Source organism: Cricetulus griseus, chromosome 5, assembly GCF_003668045.3.
Source record: "Cricetulus griseus strain 17A/GY chromosome 5, alternate assembly CriGri-PICRH-1.0, whole genome shotgun sequence".
In the NCBI taxonomy this organism is placed as follows: domain Eukaryota; kingdom Metazoa; phylum Chordata; class Mammalia; order Rodentia; family Cricetidae; genus Cricetulus; species Cricetulus griseus.
Genome location: NC_048598.1, coordinates 36,559,576 through 36,583,914, shown reverse-complemented (window position 1 = coordinate 36,583,914; position 24,339 = coordinate 36,559,576). Strand labels below are relative to the sequence as shown.

At 43.1% G+C, this 24,339-nt stretch overlaps 1 protein-coding gene across 2 annotated transcripts in view; it reads left to right on the top strand.

The window, feature by feature from the left end:
- Positions 1-24,339, top strand: part of Stx6 (syntaxin 6) — a 44,311-nt gene that overhangs the window by 7,784 nt on the left and 12,188 nt on the right. For both annotated transcript variants that reach the window (XM_027417345.2, XM_035445057.1), the window contains exons 2-6: positions 4,306-4,475; positions 7,508-7,602; positions 15,568-15,630; positions 18,755-18,880; positions 20,412-20,518. In XM_027417345.2, coding sequence (XP_027273146.1) covers positions 4,306-4,475; positions 7,508-7,602; positions 15,568-15,630; positions 18,755-18,880; positions 20,412-20,518 — 561 coding nt within the window. The remainder of the gene's footprint in view (positions 1-4,305; positions 4,476-7,507; positions 7,603-15,567; positions 15,631-18,754; positions 18,881-20,411; positions 20,519-24,339) is intronic.

Here is a 24,339-nt window from a genome sequence, read left to right as displayed (position 1 = left end):
ATCAGTCAGTAATCCATGCTCCCTGTGTTACACCCAGCCAGATCTTTGTAACTGCCTTGACTGACAGGATGAAGGGACACTGATTTCTGAAGTCCCTCAGCTGGTGCGGTCACTGCATCTTCCTCTGGGTCATCTTCTCTTAGGACACAAGCTTGTGGTGCCTCAGCTGACACATAGAAGTCAGCTGCACTGAAGCCACTCCACCAGAGGGATGAGGAGAGACCTCAGAGAGCTCGGGAGAAGTGACTGGGGTGCCCCTGTTTTTAGCGTTCTTCAGCTCAGACCTGAGATAGTGTGGACCTGGGACAGGTCATCCTTGTGTCTGATTGCTCACCCACAGAACCTGTGAGCACAACAAATACTGTTTTACAAGGAGTCGGGGAGTAATGTTGCACAATCACAGTAAAAGGAACAGATGCCAACTCAGAGTCTGGCTGTGTGGTCAAAGAAGCAAGGCAGAATCCAAAGGGAAGTTGGAACTGCAACCGTGCTGTTTCTTAACACAGCCAAATAGTAGCTACTAAGAAACAAAACTCTTTTCTGTTGGTGCAAGGCAGAAACCAAGGCTGGGTACTTTGTAAAAAGAGGTTTAATTAGCTCATGGAAAGTCTAAGACTGGGCCCTGTAGAGAGAGTCCACTGTATCACTCGATGATCAGTCCTCTGTGAGAGGGACAGGTGCTGTGGAGGCGGGAAGCCAGAGATCAAGGAGGGGCCAAGCTCTGTCTTTTGTAGCAACTTTTCTTTCAGGAGCTAACTGGGGTCCCAGAAGAACTACCTTTAGGTTTGCTTGCCATGACCCAGTGGCCTAATCACCTCCCTCTGGGACATGCCTCTTAAGGCTTTCAACACCTCCACTCTGTCATTTTGAGGACCAAGCCACCAATATGCATGAACCCTTAGAGACATATTCCAACCCTATCCAAAGCTTGGCCCTAGCTATTAGCTGAGCTGTTCTTCATTTCTTTTCATACTTGGCAAACTTTCTTTTTCTTTTTCTTTTCAAGACAGGGCCTCACTAGACCAGACTAGCCTCACAGTTAAAGAGATCCTTCTGCTTCTGCTTTCTGAGCTCTGAGATTAAAGGCCCACCCTACACTTGGCAAACTTAGATACAAGTAAGAAAATGTGATTTTTTTTTGGGGGGGTGACATTTGGGAATATTCTCTGTAGCCCTCCCAAGCTAGAGTGGTTGGGGTGGCGAGCCCCTTACAATGGTGTGACAGATTGGAATGTTGTATGGAATCAATAGCAACTGGTCAGCATTGAGTTAGCTTCCAAAGGTTAGTCCTGTTGCTGTCAACTTTCCTCTAAAGGGGGTAAAAGAAATCTTGTTTGGAAAGTTTGGATGACTTCTTTTTTTGCAAAGGTGCATTCTTTATTTACCAGAAAAGAAGTGCTCTGTTACAAGTGGTCCTGTGTCCGTGTGGTAGGTTGGTGTTAGAGTCAGCCTGTGGTTGTGAGAACTTGTCAGGTCCCATGGTTTTGACAGGCTCTGGATAAAGTCTGTTTTCCAAGTTTTACTAACACAGTGCTTTGTTGCCTGTGACATGCTTGTAAGACTGACTCTGGAAGCTATGAGCAGAAAACTTGCCTGGCTCACCAGGAGATAGATACTTACTTCTCTTCATCAGTGACTTGATCAAGGCATGAGGAGCTGGAGCCACGGTTTGTAGGAAGATAGCCAGTGAGTTTCCATTGAAATGCCAGACACGATTCCAATGCTGTTGGTGAGCCAACTGTTACTTTCCAAGAAGCTTGCTTAGCTGAACCCTAAGAAGTCACTTTGTACCTGTATATATATTCTTTAATCATTCCCATTGCATATTTGGGAGAAACCCTGAAAATAGCTAAGCCAGACTGTCCAAATAAAGGTATGTTTTTTTGGTCACAGCTACTCATTTAAAAGTGCTCATTGGGCTGGCTGTGTAGGGCAGGCAGTTTCCTGGAAGCCCCTCCTCAGCTGGTTTGACTAAGGCCCCTCCCTTTCCTTTCCTGGGAAGTCTGAAAAGGAAAGAAGGGCGCTTACTTCTCCTTCTGCCCTCCAGAATGGCAGATGGATGGGTGGCCGGATTATGTGCTGCTGGGCTTTATGGGTTGACCTAGTTGAAATGCTAGGTACTCTTTCGTGTTTAATGCTAAGTGCTGGCATGCACTTCTGAGTGGAGAGGGTGTCCTCGTTGGTCTTGTGCGTTATTAGAGTGGCTTGTGGCTCTTGGCACTGTGTAGAAATTCAAGTGCTTCGGGAAGTTCTGAATAGTGTTTCCAAAAGTTTCCTGCAAGACCTAGTTGCATATGCCTACAATAAGCTCAGCCTTCAGGAAGCTGAGGCAGAAGGAGTATAAATTCAAGGTTAACCTAGGCTACATAAAATAGTGAGATTCTTTGAATATCCACCACCAGCTAGGCGTGGTGGCTCACTCCTTTAATCTGAGCACTTGGGAGGCAGAGGCAGGCTCTGAGTTCTAGGCCAGCCAGTGCTACACAAAGAGACTCTGTCTTGATAAACAATAACAATCAAACCAAAAACCTAACACCATTAGAAAACTTGGTTGTGCCCACATTATTCCCTATGACTTATTTATGCCTGGAAAATGTTACTAGCAGGTTGGGCTCTTGGGAGGCCTCCTGGATACGAGCTTTGGCTTTTCTTTTAAGAAGCCATTGATGACAGTACCTACTTTTGGGTCTTTTGAAACATCTGCCTTCGAAATGTGAACTAATGATTCTCTCTCTCTCTCTCTCTCTCTCTGAGACAGGGTTTCTCTGTGTAACAGCTCTGGCTGTCCTGGATCTCACTTTGTAGACCAGGCTGACCTAGAACTCAGAGATCCTCCTGCCTTTGCCTCCCTAGTGCTGTGATCACAGGCATGAGCCACTACCTCCTGGATTTTTTTTTTCTTAAAAAAAAAAAGCAAAACAACAACAACAACAACAAAACCAGGGTTTCCCTATGTAGTATTGGCTGTACTAGAACTTGCTCTGTAGACTAGACTGGCCTCAGACTAAGAGATTTGCTTGCCTCTGCCTCCTGAGTGCTGGCTGGGATTAAAGGTATGCACCACCACAGCTGACTTTCCTTTTTTTTTTTTTTTTTTTTTTTTTTTTTTTTTTGGTTTACTTTACCTATAATAAAATCCACCCCTCTTAGTGTTTGCTTCCGTACAATTACATGGATTTGTGGGTGTGCAATTACTGTAGTTACCAGACATGGCTATGGAGACAGTTCACTTGGTGAAGCTCTTGCTAGGCAAGCATGAGGACCTCAGTTAGCTCTCAGGCAGCCACAGCTTGTTATCCCAGCTTGGTTAGGTGGATACAGGGAGATATCTGGGGCTTGCTCCCTAGCCAGCTCAGCTTCATTAATGAGCTCCAGGCAGATGAGAGACACAGTCTCAAAAAACAGGGTGCATAGCCAGCTGCTGAGGAACAGCACTGAGGTTGCTGTTTGGCCTTGGCATTTATGCACACATACGTACATCTGCATACTGACTTTTTGGTACAGTAGTCTCAGGATATAATGTTAAAATGGGATTTAAGCTCAGTGATAGTGAGGGGTATTCATAGACCCTTTTAACTACATCTGCTGCATGGTAGAATTTCTGGGCCTAGTCCCACACTCGCAACAAGAAAAGCATCAGTCTGTTACACACTGTTGCTTAATCTAGGGAAGTAGATACTAACAAATCTGAAATGTTTAGAAATCTTCCAGTGAGATTTTGAGTTTAAAATGTGTCAGATTAAAATACTTTATAAAACACAAGCCATGGGAGAGTGGTTCTCCACTCCTCCTACCCCAAGAAAAGAAAGATTGACTATCATACCCAGTGAAAGCTAAATGAAAGTGAAGGACCCTTTAGTTAATTTATAGGGTTGCTTCTTTGTGTCACTTTAGTATTGTCTGTTTAGAAAAAAAAAAAAAAAAAAAAAACGGAACTGTCTTCCTCAAACAAATGTGATGTTAAAGTTGCTTAAATAATGGCCAATTTATTCTGCATCTGCTGGGAACAAAATAGTCTGTGTGTTTGGGCTTTGTTCAGTACGACAGGGTTTCGAGGGTGGTGGTGATGGGATGGGAGTTTGAGGGTGTGATATGGTGATGCCATGGGGTTGTTAGGGTGGTGTGTGGTCATGTGACAGGCTTGGGAGGGTGGTATGTGGTCATGTGACAGGCTTGGGAGGGTGGTATGTGGTCATGTGACAGGGCTGGGAGGGTGGTGTGTGTGTTGTTGCCCTAAGTCCTGCTCTCATTCACAGAATGAGTCATGTGTGACCTCTCCTTCCTTTCCCTTCACCTTGACTACAGAGAGGTACAGAAAGCAGTCAACACTGCCCAAGGATTGTTTCAGAGATGGACAGAGCTCCTTCAGGGCCCGTCCGCAGCAACCAGGGAGGAAATCGACTGGACCACCAACGAGCTGAGGAACAACCTCCGCAGCATAGAGTGGGATCTGGAGGACCTTGATGAGACCATCAATATCCTTTTTTCTCTGTGGTGTCTGGGTGTAGGAACTCGGGGGGCATAGGCAAGAGGGCTGTTCTGTCCAGACCTTGAGCCATAGATAAGAGGTCTGCTGTTACAGTGATTGATCTGACTCTTCTTTGTACCATGACACATTTGAAGGCTGCCTAGTGAGCTCAGGTGGGATAGCCTTGTTCTTCCATGGATGGATTATCCAGGCTGCATAGAGCAGTGATCATCACTTTGGACCCTGGAGTCAGTGTGCTGGTGGTCAGTTTTTCATTCCACCATCGTAAAAGTAAAAATAAACTTTATCTCGTACACAGTAAAATACTAATACTTGTGATATCTGTGCACATTTCCCTCACACACCAATCAGTTCTCCAGCAGACACCAGCCAAGTGTCCTACAGTTTTGACACTGTCTACCTGGAGACAACATGGTATGCTCTAGCATTCACGGCTCCCATATCAGATGCCGCATGCAAACCCCAGGTTCTGACCCATGCTTCAGACCCACATCCTGTTTGTTTAACTTTCAAGAGCAGCTTGTAGAGCTCAGGAAAATGCATTGCTTAGGTTGTCTGTGTGTTGTAAAGTCTGTGTGCAGAAGAGAAGCACAGGGAAGGTATGGCAGAAGAGCATATGTGGCCTCCAGGAATGCTATCCTCCTGTGGCACTCCACAGGAGCCTGTCCATTGCAGGTTTATGAGAGCTTCATCACAGAAACATTATTGGTTAGGTGACTGGCCATCAGTGATTAGCTCAGCCTTTAGTCCCTTCTCCTCCAAGGGGTCATTGTGGGCAATTAGTTCAGATCAGTAATTGCAACATTGTTTTGTTTGGTGATCAGAGGAACTGTGTAGCAATTATCAGCCATCTACTCGCAATAGCAATAGAATCTAGAAACTCCAAGGGCCATAGGAGCTCTGGGCCAGAGTGTTGAATACATATTTGATAATAGTGTCACAATAGTGAGTGGCTTTAGCCACATTAGTAAGCTTCTCTGTGCTTTAGTTTCCTCTTCAGAAGAACACTAGGACAATGAGAGTACCCAACTTACAGACAGTGTCAAGAGAGTTAGATGTATGAAGAGCTTAGAATGGTGCCTGCCCAGAGTAATTGGCTGTAAAGGATGAGCAGTTATGCTGGGCATGCGTCATGGTAATACAGCCCTTGACTAACCTAACACATGAGGACCAGGGTTCTGGCTCTGTAGAAACACACTCGTGAGTGCATACACCACACAAGCAGTCATTGCTGCATAGCAGAATATACAGATCAGTGCTGCAGCTTGCTAGTTAGAACTCAAAGACTCCACTTCCCCTTAAGAAGTGATTTTAAAATGCCACTATCCATCGAAGAGCTACCTGTACCATGAGAACTGTTTGGTGAGAGCAGATTCAATATGCTGGTCTATGCAGTTGATGCTGGGAGAAAGGTCAGACTGATGAACTAGAGATCTGTTGAAGCTGAGTTGTGCAGCTTTCTGTTTTCAGCTGGAAAGTCTCTGGAACCAAAATTTTAGTTAGAAAGTACGCCAGTTCTGTGTCTGACTTCTGGTTTATGTTTTTCTTTGAAATAACACATCAAAGAAACCAGCTTCTAGAAGGTGCACTCTCTAGGCAGCATAGGGAGTTGATATGCAGAGTGTTAATTGTGATGCTAGTGACCATAGTAGTTTTTCTTCATTAATGTTTTCCATGGTATCTCTTACGTCAGTAAAAGACAAGTAAAATAAAATGTAAGGGGATAGGATTACAAGCAATTATAAGGGATATTGTTTCCTTTGAGACAAATTGGGAGGCATGAATTGTAAGGCAAGAGAACAGAGGGGCAGTGGGGACAGACGAGCAAAGGGTAATGGCACAGATGTGTGGCATGCTGCAGAGAACCCATTGCTTCACATGATAACCAGATTTTTAAAAGACAACACACAGATAATCAAAAACTTAAAACCTGTAAGACAGAAAAGAAAATTGGTAGTGCTAGGCATGGTGGTGCCCACCTGCAGTCCTAGCACTCAGAAAGATGACGCAGGAGAATCACAAGTCAAATGACAATCTGGGCTTTAGGCTAGTTTTTGAATTCTAGGCTAGCCTTGATTGCATAGTCTGCCCTTGTCTCAATGAAACCATGAGATAAAGGACAAAAGTTTTGGTATTTATCATTCATTCAGCAATCATTTATTGAGTATTCTGTGTACTAAACATTTTCTTGGTTTTCAAGGTTAGGTCCAATGAAACTAACTACCAGGCCTCATGGAATTAGGGTTGGGAACAGATAATAAATAATAACACAGATAATAAATGTAATTACAGGCTATGAGAGAGACCATAGAGATTTTTCTAGTGTCTGTCCTAAGGCAATTGAACCAGGCCTGAAGGTAAAGGGAGCAAAGGCAGCTCCCTGATCTCTTTAGGGTGAGGTAGAGGGTTAGCATGTTGGCATAAGAAAAAGAGTTTTGGAGTGGTAATTTAAAAGGTTTGCAGAAGCTGGCTGTGGTGACGCTATGCCCAGTACTAGGGAGGGTGAGGCAGAACTACAGGTTCAAAGCCTGGCTACATAGTGACTTCTAGGCCACTGGATTTCCTGTGTCAGCTAATCAGAAGGCTAAAAAGGATAGACACAAGTGTTGGCAAACATTAGGAAGATCCTAGCTGATCCGTGGTCAGATAGCCATGAATCTATGGTGAGCCCCATAGCTCTTTTCCTTTCCTTTCACCCCAGCTACATTTCCTGCTCCTGGTTTTTGAGACAGAGCTTGGCCTGGAACTGAAGATCCACCTCCCAAGTGCTGGGGTTACAGGTGTGCTCCATTATGCTTAGCTAATGGGGCAATTTTTAGCTTACCAGGTTGTCTCTGTCTTGGGACAGAGGGATCTTCACAAAGCTGTGGTTGGAGAGAAAGTTTAGGGATGCTTATATCACGTTGGCTGTTTTTAGGAGGTTTGGGCTGTTTGGTTCTCATTTCAGTATCCTGTAGTTTAACAAGATGCTTATAGCTTCAGATGGTGCATTTGCTTTACCTTAACTTTTTGGTCCACGCATAGTTGAAGCAAATCCTAGAAAATTCAACCTGGATGCAACTGAGTTGAGCATAAGAAAAGCCTTCATCACAAGTACTCGGCAAATTGTCAGGGTAAGGCGCATTCCTTACAGTATTAGCTGTATAGGAAATAGACACACTTCTCAAAACCCACCCTCAATCACAGACCAGCAGGTTGACTCTGAAATAACCTGTCAGCATGAACTCAATGCAAGTGTCCCACATACAACTTCCCTGGCTCCGTGGAGGTGAGGTGGTGGGGTGGTGGTAGTGTCTACTTTTAATGCTATCTGGTTTGTTAGAATGAACATGAGACAATAAACTGCTGGATAAAAGGTTACTTTAACAGCATGATCTCACTTGCCTATATGGCCAATTTCTTTAAATAGTGATTTAAAAAAATCTCTTAATGTGCTCAATTTCTGGACAAAAGGAAAGTCTTGTAGAAGCCATTTGGTTTCCTGATTGACTGGTAATCATGTGCATTGTGAAGAGTGGCTCTTCCTGGGTTTGGCTGGTGGCCCTCTCTACCATCTGAGTTGCTTCTGGAACTCCTACCACCCGTGCTATTACTATTGCCATGTACAACTGCTTGACAACCTCTTAGGAATTACCCTGAGCTGGCAAGCCAAAATGCATGTAAAAACATGCCATCAAATAGACTCATCTTTAGTACTAAATTATTTAGAATACTACCCATTAGTAAAGCATAAATATAGTTTAGGTAAAATCTTGTGTCATTCAGATGCATTCTGAAACTATAGGGCTAAGCCGTTTGATTAGCATAACTAGATGTAAGAAAAGCAGCTGCCATTAACATATGTCCTCGAAAGTAGCTTCCTTGAAGAAAAAGACTTGGGATCAGACCAGTGATGACATATGGCAGGAACCTTGCTGTGTGCTTGCCAGAAACTTTCATCATGTGATTTCCTCTTGAAAAGATCTGAAATGGTAGATTATCATGAACTTTATACACCCTTGTTTCTTGTTTCACTCAGTAGTTGGTCTTTCCCTGTACCTATAACTAGGTTGTGTGTATAACACTCACATGTCATAGAGCAGAGACCTTTTTGACTTCAGGTGTGCCGTGGATTCAACATTCTGACTTTCTAGGCAGTTGTAAACTCTGCTCTGCTAAGACACTGTTAGGTGACATCTTTGGTGTATAATTCCCTCAATTTTTTTATTTACTTACTTAGACAAGATCTCACTCTGTAGCCCACACTGGCCTCAGCCTCCAAGTACTGGCTTTGTGAACCACTGCATCTGACTGTCTGAGCCTACTGTGCGCTTGAACCAAACTCAGGAACAGCATCAGGTGCTCTTAACCACCGAGCCATCTCCCACCCTCAGTTATCTCTTAAATATAGTTGGTTTTCCTTCTCTCCCTCCCTCCTTGCTTCTTCTGTCCCATGCTCTTTTCCTCATTTCTCCTCCCTTCTTCCTTCCTCCCCTCCCTCCCTTTTTCAATATTGATTTTTCTGAGGGATGCTACTTTTGACCCTAATATTTCATGGTGCCTTGCTGTAAAGTATATATTCTTTAATCAGTGCACTTATTTTTTCTGTAAGGTGATATTTGTGAGTTTTGAAAATTGGAATTCAAAGATCTCAGTATACTGAAAATTAAATTGGCATAACTATGACTGGAGGTAGATAGGGAAGTTCATTTCTTAATATTTGAAAATCTGCTTAAAGTACATCTTAGAATTACTTTAATTTTGAAGATTTATTTATTTATTTTATGTGTATGAGTGCTCTATCAACTTTATGCCAGAAGAAGGGGTCAGATCCCAATATAGATGGTTGTGAGCCACCATGTGGTTGCTGGGAATTGAACATAAGACCTCTGAAGAGCAGCCAGTCTTCTCAACCACTGAGCCATTTCTCCAGCCCCCTTAGAATTACTTTAAATCATGGCAATACATCAGAATTTTACTATCCTTATAGAGTGTGAGATCTGCACCATACTCAGTTGTGTTTTCAACAGACTATTTGATAGACTTTTAGTTTTAATTTACTCCCTCCCCCCAATTTTGGGAAGCTGTTAGTAATTGCCAGCTTTACTAACAGTAATTACACCTGAACTTTTGCCGATTTGGTTTTTAATAACTTTTAATTGACAGTCTTACAGAAAAGAAAAAAAATAAGAGTCACCTTCACTAAAAACAAAAAGTTGCCTGGCAGTGGTGGCACACACTTTAATCCCAGCACTTGGGAGGCAGAGGCAGGTGGATCTCTGTGAGTTCGAGACCAACCTGGTCTATAGAGTGAGTCCCAGGACAGCCAGGGCTGTTACACAGGGAAACCCTGTCTCAAACAACCAACCAACCAACCCCAAATAGTTGCATGTGTTGACTTCAGTTTCTGTGTTCAGCTGACGAGATCTCAGGCTCTTGGTAGAAACTGTGGAGAAGGGACAGTGAGGTAGCAGATTTGGGAAATGGACAAGACAAAGTTTACACAAGGACTTTGAAACCACAGGCTTAGGCAGCACTAATCCTAGTGACCTTTCATTTAGTAGTGCCCTACTTTTTTTTTTTTCATGTCTTAACTTTAATTTTTTTTTAGATTTCATGTATAAGTGCTGTATATCCATCATTTCTACGCTCCTCTCTCCCCCTTTCAACTCCTCCTTTGTCCTCCTCACTTGCTCTCAAATTTGTGACCTCTTTGTTCATTATTATTGTTACACACGCACACACACAAATGTATGTATGTGTATATATGCATGCATATGAATATATAAATACAACCTGTTTCTGTTTAGTATTGTTTGTATGTATATTTGTGTAGATCTAACTACTTGGGATTGAGTAGCCTGTCACAGGCTTGTCCCTGAAGAAGACTGAATGTCCCTCCCAGCAGCTATTCATAGTCTGTATAGGAGTGGAGCCTGTGACATTTCCCCATCCATGTTAGGATATCCACTGGTGTTGTCATTGTTCAGGTCTTGTTTAGATGACTATTGTTACAATCCCATGGATGCATTTCCCTGTCATTTGTAGAAGACAGTGTCTCACAGCAGACTGCCTCGTCTTCCAGCTCTTCCAGTCTTTGCAGCCCCTCTTGGTGATGTTCTCTGATGTGCCCCTGAACCTTCACTGTAGGGGTTGTGTTGTAAATTCATCAGCTGGGGCTGGGCACCCCACGGTCAGTTGTTCTCTGCATTTTGACCAGTTGTGATTGCTATAGTGGTTCCCATCTGCTGCAGAAGCTTCTGTGATTTGAGTGAGAGTTATGCTTGTATGTGGGGTAAGGATAAGCACGTAGAATGCAGCTGGGAGTGAAGAGTTCTTACCACATGTATATATGGTACACACACACACACACGCACGCACGCACGCACGCACGCAAGCACGGTAAAAAACTATATATATGATCTCATTACATAGCCCTGGCTGGCCTTGAACTCATAGAGATCAGCCTGCTTCTGCCTTCTAAATGCTGGGACCAAAGGTGTGTGCCACCACCACCTGGTTTCTAGAGAGTATGCTAACTTGATTGTGTCACTTCCTCAGGCAGAAGAGTCAGTGATACATAATAACTTCTTTATGTGAAGAAGCAAATCTTTCTCCTGTATGATTTGTGTGTATGCTACTTGTACATGCTGGACAAGCACTCTGCCCCTGAGCTACAGCAACAGCCCTACTCCCAAGTGACTTTCTGATTAATATTCATTGGCCACTAACTTTATACTCGTCCCTTGTTTGAAGAATTTTGTGTATGTTTTTCTAAGCATCTTCTAAGACTGTCCAATTTTTATTAACGTTTCCTCATAAGTTTTAGCTGAAAAAATAAATTTTAGTTTTGATGTAATACAGCTCTTTGTTCCCTTCTTTTCTTTTGGCTTAGCGCTAGAGATCAAGCTGAGGTCCTCATGCATTCTAGATAAAGCACTCTAGCACTGAGCTATCCTGGCTCATTTCTATTCGCCATGCAAGGCTTCACATGGGAAAGTGCTGTTTTGTAGGCACATCCTGCAAGTGACTTTGGGTTATTCTAGTGATTCAGTAATTTAGTTTGCAGCATATACCAGGAGAACAGTAAAAGCCCAAGAAACCTGAGCTGTACGTTAAGCTCTGACCTTAATAGATTTTCATCACAAACCATAAGCCTCCCTGAACCTCCATTTTTATCTATGAAACAGACCTTACTAACATTCTCCGATTTTAACTTTGGGAGGAAAATCAGAACTGCACCTGCACCCTGCACCCAACACCCAACATTCCACAATATGTTTTACTCAAGAACTGTTTGCCATCAGTTAGCTGTTATCAGTTAGAGCAGAAGTGACTTTGGGTTAGTCTAACAGGTTAAGATAAGCACGGGCACACAGATAGTATTGGGACAAGGGGGTTGTGAGTGGGGAGTGTTGCCATCAACAGTGTCTCATTCATTTAGCTTGGAAACAGTTTAGATGAAAATAGGAACATAAATAACCAGGACATTTGTTGTTCTTTTGGCAGATGGATCATGTTTTATTGGGACTAACTGCTGATCCTAAGCTTCATGTGTTAGAAAGACGATGAGTAATTATGTTTTTGGCATGATAGATTGTTACAAGATGTTTAAAACTGTTTAGTAACACAGCTTAAAATTCCATATCCCAGTGTGGAGGTGATCTGCTGTGTGGTGTCTGGTGGCCAGCCTACATATATAAAATGCCACCTACACGTGAAGGTTGCACTCCACCACGGCTCTGAGCATGTATAGAAGCACACAGCCTTTAAGAGAGTGTATCCAGCAGGAAGGTCTCTCTCTCTCTCTCTCTCTCTCTCTCTCTCTCTCTCTCTCTCGCTCACTTGCGTTCTCTCTCTCATTCTCTATGAAATAAAAACTTCAAAGTCTAATATTAAAGCATATTTCATTCAACTATTACATGCTTATTAAAGAAAATTAGAGTAGCCTTTTTACAAGAGGAGGAAAAAACCCTGTAACTCAAAATAATCCTTGATCCAGCACTATGTTGTAGCTTCCTCTTGATGAATAGCTGGAACCCTGTTGTTAAGTGCGTGTTTATGTCTTAAGAGTATTCTCAGCCTGGTGTGGTGGTTCGCGCCCTTAATCCCAGCACTCAAGAGGCAGAGGCAGAGGCAGAGGCAGAGGCAGGTGGATCTCTGAGTTCGAGACCATCTTGGTCTGTAGTGAATTTCAGGACAACTAGGACTACACAGAGAAACCCTGTCTCAAAAAATCAAGAAAGAAAATAACAGTCTTCATTTACATTTTATAAAACTTGCAATTGAAAACCCAACTTTTTATGGGCATGCTTAAAAGAGTTGACCAATAACGGAATTTACATTTTAGTTAATTAAAATAATTTACTGACCTTGTTTGAAGGAACTATGGCCTGTATGACCCCTGCGTTGGAAAGAGCAAATTTTGATAATCCTTTTCAACGGGTACATACTTATATTATATATGTGTCCATTTCAGTGGTCACTGTTTATCACCACAGTGGCCCTGTGAGTGTCTGATGCAATTGTACAGAAGAAATGGAAATTTAGCAAGCTGCCCAACTTAGCCCAGTCACCTATTGCTAGGTCTTGAACTCAGCTCATCTTTCCTGGTCTAACCGGGAAAATGCCTCTAGCTTTGCTCTGGTCACTGGTGGGCTCGTGCCTCTTTCCATGCTTGATTATCTGTCGTCTGCTTTCAGAGAGGAGGCTCCTGATCAGCATGCTGAGTATCTGCAGTCCCATAGTGCAAGGCTTTACGGTACCTTCCTTCTTCCCCTCTATTTGGACATAGTCCTTACTTCTACTTTTATGTTGTAAATGACACTGCAGAAAATTTTTACACATCCATTTTGGTTAATTCCTTTCCATAAATTGCTATTGATGGGGTCAAGGCAGTGAATATATATTTTTTTTAGAAAGGATTTCTCTGTGTAGCCATGGCTGTCCTGGAACTTACTCTGTAAACCAGCCTGGCCTTGAACTGAGAGATCCACCTGCTTCTGCCTACCAAGTGCTGAGATCCAAGGTATGTGCCACTACTTCCCAGATAGCAGTAAATATTCTTAAGTTGTTTGAAACAAAACAACAGAATTCATTTTCAAAGAGTATTAGTTTCTTAAATACTTGATTGACGTACAACAATATAGAAAAAGTCCATATCCTCAGCAGTCAGTTTGGTGAGTTTATTACAAAGATACTCCATTTGAGCATCACCTAGAAGCATAAAGTAGGTTTACACATTATTCAGGAGCCTGTTGGAGGTGTGTTCAAGTCATTATCTACCCCTACCATCCAACTTTAGTCAGTAAACATATTGTACATACAGTCTTTGAAGGCTAAGGTGCTACAGTTTTATGTACACAATGATTCCATTATGAAAGTGTCATTGTTTTCTTAGAAAGACTCAAACTGTTTTAGAAAGATTGTTATAAAGATGGCAAACTGGTGAACATCTCCGATACTGCTCTTTCTTACTAGTAATGCGCCTTAAATAAATGTAATTTCTGGATTGAATAAATGTTATCTTAAACTAACTTAGTTGATAAATAGAAAGAGAATTCTGCAATCCTGGACATGCTATCATAACATCTTGTTTGAGGTTTCTAGAATTTGTATATAGCAGAGGCGCTCAAGTTTCAGTCTTTGTTGTTGTTTGTTTTTTGTTGTTTGTTTTTTGAGACAGGATTACTCTTTGTAGCCCTGACTGACCTGCTCTGCAGTCCAGGTTGGCCTCAAACTCACAGAGATCTGCTGCCTCTGTCTCCCAAGCACTGGGACTAAGGTCATGCGTCACCATCTCCTGGTTCAAGTTTCAGTCTTAAGACTACCCAGAGAGACTTGTTAATAAAGACTTGCCATAAAAAAGAGCCTGTGGTATAGATCAGAATGGGACCGAGAGAAGTGCAGTTTTAGTAATGTCTTGGGTGTCTGAGTCAGGTACTTCACTATGTGAGCTCCAAGGGAGCAGAGAACTAAACCATGCCACTTGCTGCATGCTTGGTACATATCAGACATCAGTAAGTGCTTGCAGAATGATCAGGTACTTTGAAAGTTGAAGTAAGGTTGTTTTTCAGAATTAACCATAGTAGGAATTGTAAAGCCAGGGTACGTCCAATCTAGCATTCACTGTCACAGGTCTTGATACCTGGCAGGGTGTGATGGTATACCCCTTAATCCCAGTACAGGGAAATAGAGGCATGCAGATCCCAGATTTCAGGATTAGCCTGGTCTACACAGTGAGTTCCATGCCCATCGGGGCTACAGAGTACAACACTGTTTACAACAACGGAAGTTGAGTAACATAACATTTGCATCTTTAAGAATAAGTCCACTTGAAATTTCAGAAAATTCAGAAACTCAGAAGAAAATTGCAGAAAAACAGAAAATTCCAAAGTATCTTGACCTTTTTTTTATAGAAAGAGAAAATTGTATTATAGTTACACCATACTTACTTTAGATCTTTTTTCTAGTATTCTCCATTGTAGTTAAATGAAAGAATTAAAATGGCTCATATTTAATGAAGTTTTGCTTAAGGTTAAATAACATATCCCCCAATTTTTGATAATGCTTTAGAATCACATATAGAAACAGTCTATACTGTGAAGGAATTAGGCTCAGCAGTAAGGCACATGCAAGAGTTTCTCGGTATTAATGGTAGATGCACTTTAAGAAGAGCAGGTCTTACGTGTGTTTTAAAGCATGCTAGTCCTGAGCACAGGCTCTACAGGCTTTTTACCTTCACACTGTCCTGTTGGCTGCACGACTCTAAAAAGAGCAGTCTTTCTGGACCCAGGGCCCCTCAACCTGAAAACTGAGATCACATCGGCTTATTCAAGTTCTGGAAAGTTTGGGAGAGCTCCGATTCTGTCTGGTAGTTGCCCTTTTCTTTCTAGTTAAATTTAGTGTCTGTATTACCTGTTTTTAAGGTCTTACCTATTTCTTTTATGTTTGAAATGGAAAATAAAAGCCAAAGAATGCTGTCTTTTTTGCTTAAAGATAAGACAATCAATTGTGTATTTTGCTAATACGGGAAATACTAGCCACAGTTTTCTTTAAGGGTATTTTCCCCTTTGTTTCTGCCCTTTCTGTTTGATTAGGACATGAAGGATCAGATGTCAGCTTCATCTGTGCAGGCATTGACTGAAAGGAAAAACAGACAGGTGAGAAAGCATCTGAATGTAAGTGTCCATTAAAGAAAATATGTGTTCAGACACTTGAGATTTGAAATTGCTGGCCATCTCTGGATCATGTGATCAAGAACAAGACCTGTGTACACTGGCCCTGGGGTGATAGGGTACTTATGGTGACCGTCTTTTGTTTGTTAGTGCCTGTTTTTTTTTTTTTTTAAGATTTTATTTATTTATTATGTATACAACATTCTGCTTCCATGTATATCTGCACACCAGCAGAGGCACCAGATCTCATTACAGATGGTTGTGAGCCACCATGTGGTTGCTGGGAATTGAACTCAGGACCTCTGGAAGAGCAGCCACTGCTCTTAACCTCTGAGCCATCTCTCCAGCCCTAGTGCCTGTTGTTATACTTGCCACTGTAACAAACTCCCAAACTTACCTGCTTATGAGAAGAGGGCTTTACTTTGGCTGGTTGGTTGGCAGGTTTTACCTATGATTGGTTAGCCCCAGTGCTTATGAGAAGGGGGTTTTACTTTGGCTGGTTGGCAGGTTTTACCCATGATTGGTTAGCCCCAGTGCTTTTGGGCATGTGGCAAGACATCATGACAGTAGGACACAAAACCCACTAATTCCACTTCCTTAAAAAATTCTCATAAAATATATTTTGTTCATATTGTTTGCTGAAAGATCGGAGAAGCAGAGCAGCCAGCCACTAGTCTTTACCTCTACCTCAGATTGAAAGGGCGATCCTGCCTCTAGGAATCCTCAGACTGAATGCTAGGAGTTCCTGTCTCCTCCTGCCTTATATTCCTCTGTCCACCCAGCCATATCCCTGCCTGTCTCTACCTTCCTAGTGCTGGGATTAAAGGCATGTGACTGCCAAGTACTGGGATTACAGGTGTGTGCCAACAGTGCCTAGCATCTGTGGCTAACTTGTATGGCTAAGTCTGTGCTCTGATCTCCAGACAAGCTTTGTTAGAGCACAAACAAAATATCATCACACCCCAACTTTCCTTAGCTTTCCCCCTCCTTACCTACTCCATTTCATATTCTTTTTTTTTTTTTTTCTTAAAAAAGCAAAACCAACAGCATGTAGTCCATTTTGTGTTGGTGAACTACTCCTGGGCATATGGGCAACTAGCCCACTTCCTCGTCTCCATGCTGGGATTTTGTCCTGTTTGAACCTGTGCTGGGCTTGTCCATGCTGTCATAGTTGCTGTAAGTTCATATGTGCATCAGCCCTGTTTGTCTAGAAAAATGCTATCTCCTTGGAGTCACCCACCATTTCTGGCTCTTACTATCTTTCCACCTCCTCTTCTCTAGATTCCTGAGCCTTGAGGGGAGGGGTGTGATGCAGACACCCCAGTTAGGACTGAGTGCTCCAAAGTCTTTGACTCTGTACATTGTTTAGTTGTGGGTCTCTGTTAATTACCATCTACTGAAAGAAGAAGCTTTTCTGATGAGGGTTCCCCTATGCACTGATTTTATGGTATTAGCTACACTTTTTAAAGATTCCATTACTCTCAGGGGTGCCACAAGCCAGGGCCCAAGGCTTTACTGCCAGACCTTCGGCAGACATCTAGACAAACATTAGTTTCTAGGCAGCTTTCCTTAATACACACACACACGCACGCACGCACGCACGCACGCACGCACGCACGCACGCACGCACGCACGCACACAGGTCCCCTGCTCCTATCAATTGACCCACACCACCGGCTCCTCCGGCACCTCCTGTGAGCCAGGCATCTGCTAAAGACTCTTAATAACTTACTGTCTTTTTACGGGACTCCAGGCTTCCTGATAATGGCATGGTTATGTTTGAATTTTGATGTAGCCAGGAGGTTGCCTGTGCCCCTAAGATGGCTACAATTTCAAGGCCAGTCAGGTCCACATAGTGTGAGCTCAGCACCAGCCTGGATTATGTAGTGAAACTTTGTCTCAAAACAAATAAATAAATTAAATTGATGTAGATATTTGAGTAATTTTTAACATGTTTCAAATTTAGTTTTGTTTTTTTGAGACAGGGCCTCTCTACATAGACCTGATTGTCCTAGAACTCACTTATATAGACCAGGCTGGCCCTGAACTCACAGAGATCCACCTGTCTCTTGCTTCCCAAGTGTAGGGACTAAATACATGGGCTACCATACCTGGCAGCATGTTTCAGATTAAATCTCTTCATTTAAAAATGCTGGTTATTGATTTCGGGTAGGGGTTTGTTTTGTTTATTTTGAGACAAGGTTTTCCATGCATGTAGCTCTGGATGACCTATGTAGCCCAGGTTGTCCTAAAACTCAAAACAGTCTTCCCGCCCTAGCTTTCTGAGTGCTGGGATTATAGACCCGAGCCATCATGCCTGGTTGTTGAAAGTATTTTAAGAAATTTTGTATAAAAGAAATTCCTCTGGGGGCTGGAGAGACTGCTCTGCCATTCCAAGCACTTGCTGTTCTTCAGAGAACTGAGATTTGAATTCAGCCTTTGATACCTGTAACCCCAGCTCCAGTGCCTTCATTTATGCACATAGCCACATGCAGACACACACTAACATAGAATTCTGATTGTTAAAATATAATTCTTAAAAAATATATAGCTACCACCTGGAACTTAAACTTGAATAAGTTCAGATTTGTTTGAGTTTCTTTTGGTGAGGTAGAATATTCCTTCAAGTCTGTTCTTGTTTGCTTGGGTTTGTTTATGTTGATTTTTTTGTTTGTTTGTTTTCATTGTTCTTATCTATCTCTCCTTTTCATGTTCTTTTTTTGGAACTATAGCTAGGAAAAGCTATTGGTCAGCTTGTCCCATCTACCTTGGACCCTTCAAAGAAGCTAGTGAAAGGCCAAGGTGGCCTTTACCTCATGGGCCTTTGGCAGACACTTAGCTAGACCTTAGCCAGCCTGCCCTAACGCTGCTCCCCACTGCTCCTTCTCATCTTCCCCTAGCTGCTCTCTTTTGGAGCAGAGGCCATCTGTGAGGCTTATCCTGGAGGTCTTGAAGACAGAGAGAGCCCTTCCTGGTGTTGCTCAAACCATTCCACCAGGCAGAAGCCTGCACTGCCACATCAAAGCCTGGTCCAGGTTTGAGGACCATTTAAGTGGCTCAGCAATAGCTTCTGAGTATTTGTCCTAACTGGTTGTCCCTACTCACACAGGCACTGCTAGGAGACAGCAGCAGCCAGAACTGGAATACTGGAGTGACGGATCGATATGGGCGCCTTGATCGAGAGCTGCAGCTAGCCAACTCCCATTTCATTGAGGAGCAGCAGGCACAGCAGCAGGTACCTGAGAACAACCAGTCAAGGACAGGAGGTAGCAGGCAGGGTGCCTCCCCTGACTCTTTGCTAGCCACAGGCTTATTACCTAATGACGAGTAGTAGGTTAGACCTGAGTGAGTCCTATGCTTGGTTGTCCAGCCGTAATGATTGTATGAACTGTTTAAAGTCTTGAGAGCATGGGACCCCAAAGAACTAGACTTGATCAGATCTCAGGAAATGCAGAGCTGACATCAAAACTGACAAGGCCAAGGGTTTGTGCAGGTTTTGTTTTAGTTGCTGTTTTGAGATGGGTTCTCACTGTATAGCTTCGATGGCAGGCTGGCCTCCATCACGGAGATTTGCTTGCTTCTGCCTTCCAGGTGCAGAGTTTAAAAATGTATGCTACTCCCAAATAAGGCCAAAGATTAAAAAAAAAACAATTCCTCTTCCCCTTTGTACATTCAGGTTTTTGTTTATTTTAATAAAGATACTTTCAGGAACATTGAGGTTTTGTTTTTTCCATCGAAAGTTGTTAATTGGAGATATATATATATATATATATATATATATATATATATATATATATGAAATCAGTTGCTTTGATGGAAGTTAGGTATAAAAAGAAAATGAACTTGTCTCCATGTTGTTACATCTATTATTTGTGTATTTATTTTTATTGTTTTATTGAGGCAGAATCATGCTGTGTAGTCCAGGCTGGCCTTGAACTCATGGTTGTTCTGCCTCAGCTTCATGTGTGTTGAGCTCTTAGGCCTGGATCACCATGCCAGTTTGTGTTCTTGCTTTTATAGATAGCAATTCTAGTAAAAGGAAGCTAACAATTAAATTATGTATCAGGATATGAGAATCACCTGTCCATTGAAATTTTGGTTCATAAATACCATTTTCATGTATATATGTAGACATTATGTTATTTTGTTCTATTTGCATTATCATGTTAGGCAACCGAGTTGTTTGCTCTCAAAATGTTACAATGAAGCAACATTTTTAATAGAGAGTAAGTCGAGCAGGCACAATTGAAAGTCTGTCTTTGTCAGCCAGCAGTTGTCATTGAGGTAAATTATTGTCCTTGAAGAAGAGGAGACGGACACTGTGCAATCCTCCCACATCCAGAGATTTGCTAGGCTCTCTTTCAGTGTTGCTGTGGCAATGTGTTGTGGACTGAAACCTTGATCTTGGCAGTGGGCTTCCTCTTCCTAACCAACCCGTGATGTGGTGGTCATATGCCTGTGTGCTTTTGGCCATTATCTGTTCCCTTATTGGACCTCAGCCAAGCAGAGTAAATCTATCTCTCTTGGTGGTTTCAAGCCCTGCTGACTGTTCACAAGTTGGATCAGCAGGCAATATGGGTAGCTTGACAATCCAGTCTTTGGAGCAGTGTGTTCTCAGAGGCAATGGTCTGGTTCTTTGATTCTGGGCTTTGCTTTTGAAAGTGAATTGTCCCAAGCTGGCAAAGAAACTAGCAGCTGCTGGAGTGCTGGGCTTGGAACCAGGTAAGATGGATTTTAATTGCTTATTTCCGTTTCCCTGGCACCAGTTGATTGTGGAACAGCAGGATGAGCAGTTGGAGCTGGTCTCTGGCAGCATTGGGGTGCTGAAGAACATGTCCCAGCGCATCGGAGGGGAGCTGGAGGAACAGGCAGTGTGAGTAGTGAGATGCCCTTATCTGCAGTGAGGATGAGGGGGGAAAGCCATCCCATGAGACCCTGAAATCCTAACCATGAATTTACATGGCTGGTAAAGAGAAAAAGCAACGTAATTTACAGTTACAGTTTTTACTTTGTTGCCCAAATTATCTCCCCTAAAGAAGCAAATCTACCAGATAAAAGTCACAATGGTAGTTTAGGCAAAGCTGTTACTTTAAAAACCATTTAAAAGCCAGACAAATTTCTTTCAGCAGATTCTTGTTTGTTTGTTTGTTTGTTTGAGACAGTTTCTCTGTGTAGTTCTGGCTGTCCTGGAACTCACTCTGTAGACCAGGCTGGCCTTGAACTCACAAGAGCTTCCTGCCTCTGTCTCCTGAGTGCTGGGATTAAAGGGGTGTGCTACCACCACCTGGCTCTCTTAGTAGATTCTTTAGGCGTACAGACAGAGCTGTAGACTCTGGAGACAGTGCTCCAAAGGGGAAAATAGGCATGAAGAAGCCATGTGAAGGTGGCATAGGACTCTCAGCTGTCATCGCAGGACACCCTACTACATTAAACATAAATTATAATCTTTTTTTAATTAAAAATGTATTTTTCATTTTACATACCAACTCCAGTTCCCTCTCCCTTCCCTTCTCCTGCTCCCCATTATAATCTTATAAAAAACATTTAAATTTGATTTTAACTAGGGAAAACAATCTTCCCCTCAAAACAAAGAAAAAAGCTAAACAAAACATAACTCTTAAAAATTGTTTTTGCTTAAGAACCTTGTCTTTTACACTCTAAAAGTATGATAAACAAAGATATCTTTCTTGAACACTGCCATATATCATTCTACTTTTTCCCCCCTGGGTGGGTGGGGTATCTACTAAGAGGTCTCAGAAAGTACCCACTGCTAATGTTCACTGTTACACATGCTCACTATCAGTTCCTCCTGGGCCCTTGTTCTGCACCAGGCTGTCTGGAAAGCTCAGGGGTACAGGAGTGAGCAGAATAGACTCTGCCTGCCATTCAGAACGTTTGCCATTCCCAGGTACAGCACATATAGTACAAATGAAGGAAGTAGTCCCATGGTGGCAGTGGGGACAGAGCCACTATCACTATGATAGGCTAGTTGGCTGACTGGAGAGCCCCATCTTTTCCAAGAAAGAGGATCAGCTGGAAGCTGTGGAATGTTTGGAAGGAAGGTGGTTGCGTGAGAGCCGGTGCCTGCAGAGATGTCAGCAGGTGTGCCGAGGAAGGTTCAGAGGTGCAGGTGTGCACAGAACAAGGTATTGAGTGTCTAGCATGGGGAGAGGGGAGCTGAGGACCTGATGGAGAGTCAGAGGACAGCAGGAAGGGCCTTGTCAGTGTGATGAGAAAGCAGGACTTTGACTTTTCAGTGTGGTGGGAGGGCAGGAAGGTGGAGTTTGGAGTGATGGCACGAGCAGGGACTGGGATGTTATAGCAGAGTGGAGCCAGGGTGGTGTGCCAGATGGGAATCTAGAGTAACAGGAACCCAAATGCACAGGTTAGTTTCTAATTAAAACGGAAGGGGCTCGAGCCACTTTGTTGGTGAGGCAGCTTGAGAATGAAGACAACCTGAGAGATACAGCTAGTTAAAGATACTGAAGTGACGACAGTCTGTAGCTCCATTCCCTTCAAAGTCACCACAGCAGTAACAGAAATGTTTTTTGTTTGTTTTTTGTTTTTGGTTTTGGTTTTTTTTTTTTTTTTTTTTTTGCAATGATATAAAACCTCTGGAGAACATATAACAGGATACATCAGTTATACCAATTTAGATGATGGACAGCAGGCAGGCAGCAGGTTGTGGATTCAATAGGCCAAAGGAAGCTGACCCCTGAGCCAGTGGGGAGTGAGCAAGAAGCGGTGTGCGTCCCACCACAAACCCCTCAGCTGTGACTAGCCTGCACTTAGGTGACTTCATGTTAATGGTGAATATTGATCTAATCCAATTGTGGCACAAGTGTATCAAAGAGAGAAGTGAGAAGGAGTCAGGGTTGGAATGGCGAGGACGAGGGCTGAACCCTACTCTAACAGTGCCATACCCTCAAGTGAAGTCTGCGGACAAAAGCCAGCATTGTAAGACACAAGCATGCTACTTCACAAGGGGAGAAAGCACCAGAAGCAGCTGAAGTGATGAGAACAGAAAGAACTGTTCTTTAGCATAAAATAGTTTAGCATAAAATCCCTGTGGGCCTGTTTCCTATTTAAAGTGGGTGTTCGTGTATCTGGTAAAAAGAGAGAAGAGATATGGGCCTTGAGCTGATAGATACATGCGCCATGCAGGAGACTAGCCACCCACTTCGTGTAGCTACCGAGCATGTGGAATGTGGCCAGACTGAGCCAAGATGTGCTGCGAGTGGAAAGTGAATGCTACAGTTTGAACATTGTTAAAAATGAATTTCAGAGGCTGAGGATGTAGCCCGGTTTGTGTAGTGCTTGACTAGTGTGCACTAAACCCTGAAGTCAGCGCCCAGCAGTTTATTGGCCAGGTGTGGTGATTCACACATTTGCAGAGTAGAAGCAGGAGATCAGAAGTTCAGGATCACCCTTGTCAGTTTGAGACCAGCCTGGACTGCGTGAGAGATCTTGGCTCAGTGTAAACCCCTTTAAAAGCACAGCTGCCAGAAAATGCAAAGTGCCATTTGTGACCTGCATGGTCTTTCTGTTGGGCAGAACCTTGGCTGTGGCTGTCCTTGCCTGAAGATTGAGTGGCATGCCTGTTTCAGCTTTAGCAAGAAAAGTTACGCCCAACATACACAAGTAGCCCTTGTTTTTCAGTGCTTGGCCTGGAGATGCCTGCCAGCCATTGGACCAAAGTACTGCCAGTTTCTGAGATGAGCTAAACATGTTTTAATTTGAAAACTCAGGTATAGAACAAAGATTTATTTACTTAGTTGTTAATGTGGAGTTTGATAGTTAACTTAATGAGGTCTTGGTGGCTCCAGATCCTGAGGGACTGTCATGTGTCCTTTGTGGGCTTACACCCAGACCAATGGTTTATAGCTGCCAGTGACACTGTCAAAGTAAATAAGGTCTTTGTAGGAAGGCCTTGGTACTAATTGGTGTGTTAATTTTAGCCTCAAACTAATCATGTTCTAGTCAGAAGTTGAAGTCTGGAATGTGCTGTAATTTATGAAATAAGGGTTCCTAGAATACAAGTACAGTGTTCAGTGCTGTGTTTTCCAGCAGCATGCTGGATAACAAATAGTGGAGGCCTCCCCAACTGGTTCAACAGTTATCCTTGGAGAAACACTGCTTGTCTGAAGAGATAGGGTCTTTCCCCCCTCCTCCCTCCCTCCCTCCCTCCCTCCCTCTCCTCCCTCCCTCCCTCCTCCCTCCCTTCTCCCTGTCTCTCTCTGTCTCCCTCCCTCTCCTCTCTCTCTTCTCTCCTCCTCCTCCCTCCTCTGTCTCTCTCTGTCTCCCTCCCTCTTCCCCTCTCTCCCTCCTCCCTCCTCACTGTCTCTATCTGTCTCTGTCTGTCTCTGTCTGTCTCTGTCTCTGTCTCTGTCTCTGTCTCTCTCTCTCTCTCTCTCTCTCACACACACACACACACACACACACACACACACACCATCCACACCCTACCCCATACACCATCAGAGATGTCAGTCCTCTGGCTCTTAACTTACAATAAGGCAGACTGTTTTAAAGGAGAATCTGACTGATTTGAAGTCCATTCCTTCACTCACATTGACATAAAGTACTTCTGTATGTCATGAAGTTTCCACAGGCACCCTCTCAACAGGAATTGGGTTGGTAGAGTCACCTCTTTAACAGGTGACAAAAGAGTTGTATAGGGTGCCTTGTTCACAG